Here is a 6,246-nt window from a genome sequence, read left to right on the forward strand (position 1 = left end):
CTGTCACGTCTTTGGCAGGGGTGAATGAGACAGTGGCAACTCCTTAAGGCTCCTATGACCCTCTAAGCTGATTAGGGTCGTCTGGACTTACCTGCACGCAGGTAATGAACAGGTGAGCAGGAGAAAATAGCCCCTCTGATGCTTGGAACAAGTCTAGATTTTTGTACCATTTACGCTACACTAATGTATTCAGTTTACAGTGAGCAAGGGAGATGAGAGTGTAAATACTGGTACCTTAGATCTTCTCATGGTAAAGACAACTCTAGTACTGTACTTGAACCTTTGCCACGTTATTTTCCTTAGCAGGGAGTGAGTCGCGGGTGCCTGAGAGTGGCAATACTGGTTCCTTTAATATTATCATGGTCTGGTATTATCTTATGCTTTATTCCGTATAACGTCAGACGATTTTATACAACAAAGGGTGAGCTGTAGAGCCTGAGTGTTAATATTAAGTCAAAAATGAGAAGGGGAGAATAATACTGAGGATTTCCCACATATACTGATTAAGAGAATGGCAATATTATGCAAGAGTAATTTCCCGTGAAGTACAGATCTAAGTGATTCAATGTTCAATTGCAACTCTCTCTCTCTCTCTCTCTCTCCGGTGTGGCAAAATTTAGGTATATATTCACAAAACACTTATCTTCTTCCACATAGGAGGAGGAGGAGGAGGAGGAGAAGAAGGAGGAGGAGAAGGAGAATTAACGAAAAGGAAAGGAAGAAGAAATGGAGATGACAAGGAATAAAAGAATACCAGGATGTGATAATTATTTTAAATAGAAGAAGAAATATGAGAGAGAGAGAGAGAGAGAGAGAGAGAGAGAGAGAGAGAGAGAGAGAGAGAGAGAGAGAGAGAGAGAGAGCACTCAGAAGCGAGGGAAGAGGAGGTCAAGAAAAGAAACGGGGAAAGGTTAAGGAGAGAGACAAGAGTTATTAGTAGTAAAGAAAATCAGAAGACAGAGAAAGAAGAAAGCAAGGCCGGAGGGAAGGTATGTAGGAAGGAAGGAAGGAATGAAGAAGAAGGAAAGATTGTAGGAAGGAAAGAAGGAAGGAAAAGCGGAAGGAAGGATGGATGGATGGATGGATCGATCGATTGATCGATGGATCGATGGATGGATTGGTGGATGGATGGATGGGTGGATGGATGGATAGATGGATGGGTGGATGGATGGATGGATGGAAGGATGGAACTCAGAGAGAGGAAGTAATGCAAAAAAGGAATCAATGGGTGGGAAGAAGTAAGGAGGGAAGGAAAAGATTGATGAAAGAAGAAAGGAAGGAAAGACGGGAAGGACAGAAGAGGAAGGAGAAAGGCAATAGGACGAAAAGAGGTAAAGAGGAAGGGAGGGAAGGTGTAATTGAATAAGCTAACTAAATATATGAGTAACACCATAATGACAATAGAAGAACCCCATAATCATTTAACAAATTGCTGTTGTATATGTATAATACGGAACAGAAAAACTCTTTAAGGCAGAGGTGTCAAACTGGTGGCCTTAAGAAAAAATTAAAAATAACAAATGGAATATGCCATTCAACTTGTCATTTGATCAAGTGAACAAATATTACGGCACTGTCAGGAAATATTTATTGATAATTTGATTGATAAAAATACCATTTCAATAATTTACTTGTGAACAAATATGTAACGAAACTTTAATTTAAATATTATCAATAACTTGAAGCAGAAGCCAATGCCACTGGAAGGGAAAGAAGGCGTAATGAACTTCTCCGAACGTTTGAACAGGCTGCAGCTTTGCCGTATTATGTAACCTAATTATAGTTTAGGTAGACTTGGTCCTCAGACCATCAACAGAACTGAAGTGTGGCCGTTGGGAAGGACTGAGTCTGACATCACTGCTTTAAGGGAAAAAATGTAGGTGCTATGAAATCCACAATATACACTTACCTTCCCACATCTGATGCAGACACTGGTAGTGATGTGATGAAATGACACCACACACACACACACACACACACACACACACACACACACACACACACACACACACACACACACACACACACACACATCAGAGAGAGAGAGAGAGAGAGAGAGAGAGGGGGGGGGAATGGAGAAAGTTACAATCAGAGAAAATCACGAAGCAAAACTTAAAACGATAAGACAATAACGTTATACAAAACTGTATAAAAAAAAAGTTTACAATCATACACCAGCCTTCTTCATGAAGTAAAAAAAAAAAATCAAAGGATAAGCTGAGAAAAAAATATGAGGGAAACTTAGCCAGAGACGAAGAAATAATGTAAGTGGATGAAAATTAAATTCTTGATCTAAGGAGGGAAATAAATTAGGGTCGTACCTTTTTGCAGTTGACGAGGGCGATGATGGTGATGAGGTTGGCTGGGACGCCGACAACGATGAAGAGGACGCAGCAGAACACGGCAAAGTCCAGCAGGTGGGGAGGGTAGTCGGCGAAGAGCTGGGGCGCTTCTCTTAAAGTCCCATTGCTCGAGGAGGAGATTTGGAGGCTGAAGTTGTGCGCCAAGGACGAGAGATAGACGGTCTCCTGGTCTCCGAGGATAAGAACTGTCCCACTTGAACCTATTTCTCCATTTGCGTCAGATGGGTTACTGACGGCTTCTGGGAGACCTAAGCCTTTTCCAGAGTTTAAGGTGAAAGAGAGGACCTGGTTGAAGATGGATGTCGAGCTTTGTTCTTCAGTGTTCTCCCCCACTTTCTCCTCAACCACCTCCCTCCTCCTGCCTCCACTGACTCCCCCAGCAGAGCGGATTAGTCCCCCTGAGATGTCTTGACCTTGCCTGACCTCTGACTCTGTGGTGGTCGATGCTGTGTCGAGGTGGGTCATGTTGTGGTCAGCCAGGGTCACGTCCCCCCAGTGAGCTTTCTGTGCCCCTTATCATTCCAGTCTTTCTCTCCGATATCACGGTTAGTGTTCAGTATACAGTATTCTCAGTCTTCCCGCAGATTTTCAGCTATTGTTCTTTCAACTTAACTTGGCCCAGATTTTCATCCATTAGCAGCTCATTTCGCGAAGCTCAGTGGCAGGGCATGATAATACTTTGACTGCATATCCTTTCCATGGCACTTCTTGACTAACATTATATTCAAATATTAATCTATTTGTAAAACTTAACATGGAAGATGGAGAGATGGCAAAATTAGGACATATTAGAGTAAAAAGAGTACAGGATTCCCCATATTCTTTAAAGTTTAGTTCTTTGCTCAGTTTTTAGAGCTGGCTTTCCCTATATTCCCAACCCAAGGGAGCGTTTCTTTAGCCTTAAATTCTGTGCTGGGATTCATAGTATTGGAATATCATGTAACTGGTTTATCGGTCTGAAATTCAATACTCATATATATCTAAACAAAGGGCCAAGCGACTGGTTTCTTTGCTTTTCTTTGGGTTAAAATTGACCGCTGAGGGTCTGAGTAAAAAAAAATCCACGTAGCTAATTCGTTGCTCAAAATTTCACTGCTTGCTTCCACCATAAGATCAGAGCGATTGGATCTTCTTATTGGCCTGTACCACTGATATTATCATTATCCCAATCCCAAGGAAGTATTTTGAAATGAACGCTGTTACTGTTACATCTTGCACTTGGAATTAACATATCCGGCTCCCTTAAGTGGCTTGAACCACGACTACCGTTAACTTTACCGGGAAGATTGTCACACACAGACGTGGATGCTTTGCAGGTGGACCAAAGGAACCTGCTAGTGACCCTGGTACTCCTAAAACAGAACTCCCTCTGGCATTAGGATATGACTGAAATATCACCTGCCATTCAGGTATGATGGAAATTTCACTCACATCACCTACAGACACATTCACTGGGTCTCCTGGTCTTCTTCAAGGGGGTCAAAGGGTTTGTGTTTTATTTTCATACCCTAAACACTAAGCCGCTGGAGACAGTTCATTGTGTTTTCCATATGGCCAATGCATTATTAATTAGCACCATGCATTTTCAACACTGCTTTATTTTATTTTTTTTCTCAAACTTCCGCATTCACTTTCTATCCTCTTTCTCTTCTCTCCTTCCACTTTCTTCTCCTCCTCGACCCACCTCTTCTTCCTTGTCTTTCCCTTTAATGCCATCTGATGCTGAGCTGCCTGGGTCGCCTTTCATGACTCAGCTCCACTCCACTCGATCAATCCTTTACCTGAAAAGAGAGAAGCGACATGAGTAAAGAGGGCAATAAGGAAAAAAGTAATAAAGGATGATAAAAAGGAATAAAGAATGAAAGCTACAAGTAAAGAAGCCAAAAAGTGAAGGAGGCAGAAGTAAAGAGGGCAAAAAGCAGGGAGAGAAATAGGCAAATAAAGCAAAAAGTAAAGGGGGAAGTCAGTAAAGAAGGTAGTAAGTAAAGAAAGCAGCTATGAACGAGTGCAGTAAGTTGATATGAGGGCAATAAGGAAAGTGGGCAATAAGTAAAGTGCGCAATAAGAGGGCAATAAGTAAAGACGGCAGTTTTAGAGGGCAATAAATAAAACGGACAATAAGTACAGAGCATTAAGTAAAGAGCAATAAGTAAGACGGCAATAAGTCAAAAGGGCAATAAGTAAAGAGGCCAATATGTAAAGAGAGGAATAAGTAAAGAGGGATATAAGAGGGCAATAAGTAACGAGGGCAATAAGTAAAAAGGACTATAAGAGGGCAATAAGTAAAGAGGGAATGAAGAGGACAACAAGGGGAGAAAAAGCAGGGGGCAATAAGTAAAGAGGGCAAGAAAATAGCAATAAGTAAAGAGGACAATTAGTAAAAAGGGTAATGAAAAGCCAATAAATAAAGAGAGCAGTAGGAAGGAAATCAGTAAAGATGGGATTAAAAGAAGGCAGTAAGTTGTTGTTGTTCAGCTCCGGACTGTCTAACCGAACACCTCCACACATCACCACTTCGGCGCTAACACCCACCGTCCATACTGAACACATGCTGGGGCTGTCTCATACAGGACTGGTGTATCGGTATTAGCGGGGATGTTTTTACGACATGTTGGCTGGTCTTATGGTAGTTCAGTAATGCCTGCTTTAGCGAAATTCAAATCCATAAACTGTTCCGTGCCCCAGCGGAGAGTCGAATCTGGATCCATTGGGGCTGGAGGCCACCTCTTTACCGACACTGCCACCGACTACCCCTGCTGCTGTGGGGCTGTCCCTACAAGTACAGTACAGCACATATTCGTACATCGTCTAGGGGTCCGGCGCCTCCATGTGGTGGCCAGGGCCTCGCCAAGGATATACTAAGGTACCTTCTCCATGATGAAGTGCAAGGCAATATCACGAGATTTGGCTCCTGGGCGGACGCCGCAGCTGCTTAACTTGGCCCAAGGTACAAAACACCACAAAGTGTAAGTTCCTTGTCACCGCTGAAAATGAACAAACAGGGTATTAAATTAGGCTTTACTGATCTACCGGAAGACCCGCCGACATGCCGTAAAAATACCCCCGCTAATACCAATACACCAGTCCTGTATGAGACAGCCCTAGCATGTATTCAATATGGACGGTGGGTGTTAGCGCCGATGTAGTGACATGTAGAGGTGTATGGTATGTAGGATGACTGCTGGGCCTTGATAGCAGGCTGTGAAGCCTATGCCCAGAGTCGGACACATTAAAAAAAAAAAAAAAGAAAAAAAAAAAAATTATCGCCAGCCTATAGCAAGGCGGAGCTTAATGTTTGCCCGTGCGTGCGTGTGTGTGTGTGTGTGTGTGTGTGTGTGTGTGTGTGTGTGTGTGTGTGTGTGTGTGTGTGTGTGTGTGTGTGTGTGTGTGTGTGTGTGTTCCTCCTGGCGTTGAACAATACACTTGCAAATACTGTATACAATGATACTCATCTACGGCAGGGAACCAGGTTATTATTATTTTTTTTTTTATAGTTTCATTTAAAAAACTACCGACCTTCCACAAGATCCACAACACCCCATAACAGCACCACCGCTAATACCATCACACCAACATGAATGATGCAGCCTTAGCACGTGTTGAATATGGACGGTGGGTATTAGTGTCCTACAGGTGAAATGTGAAGACGTGCATGCCATCACCTGCACGTATTGTAACAGTCAGATCTCACGTAACTGACACTCTTGTCTATAGCAAGATTTTGGTAATAAATCCAGTCATGGTGTTTCTCAGTTTCTACATCTATAAATATGTTTATATAATATAGCAGGGGTACTCGGCGGTGCCTGGCTAAAAAGGTGAACACTCTAATCCTATTAGTTCTAATTCAATCTTTATATTCCAGAAAGACCATGTACCTCTT

At 42.5% G+C, this 6,246-nt stretch overlaps 1 protein-coding gene across 1 annotated transcript in view; it reads right to left on the reverse strand.

Annotated features, from left to right (window-relative positions):
- The window catches only part of LOC145408729 (G-protein coupled receptor moody-like), a 169,934-nt gene extending 167,106 nt beyond the window's left edge, over positions 1-2,828 (reverse strand). Inside the window, exon 1 of the mRNA XM_080279389.1 lies at positions 2,322-2,828. Within this exon, the coding sequence (XP_080135515.1) occupies positions 2,322-2,828 (507 nt within the window). The remainder of the gene's footprint in view (positions 1-2,321) is intronic.
- Between the last annotated feature and the right edge of the window lie 3,418 nt (positions 2,829-6,246).

Source organism: Coenobita brevimanus, chromosome 78 (genome assembly GCF_032717465.1).
Source record: "Coenobita brevimanus isolate Jiangsu-jjx chromosome 78, ASM3271746v2, whole genome shotgun sequence".
Lineage (NCBI taxonomy): Eukaryota > Metazoa > Arthropoda > Malacostraca > Decapoda > Coenobitidae > Coenobita > Coenobita brevimanus.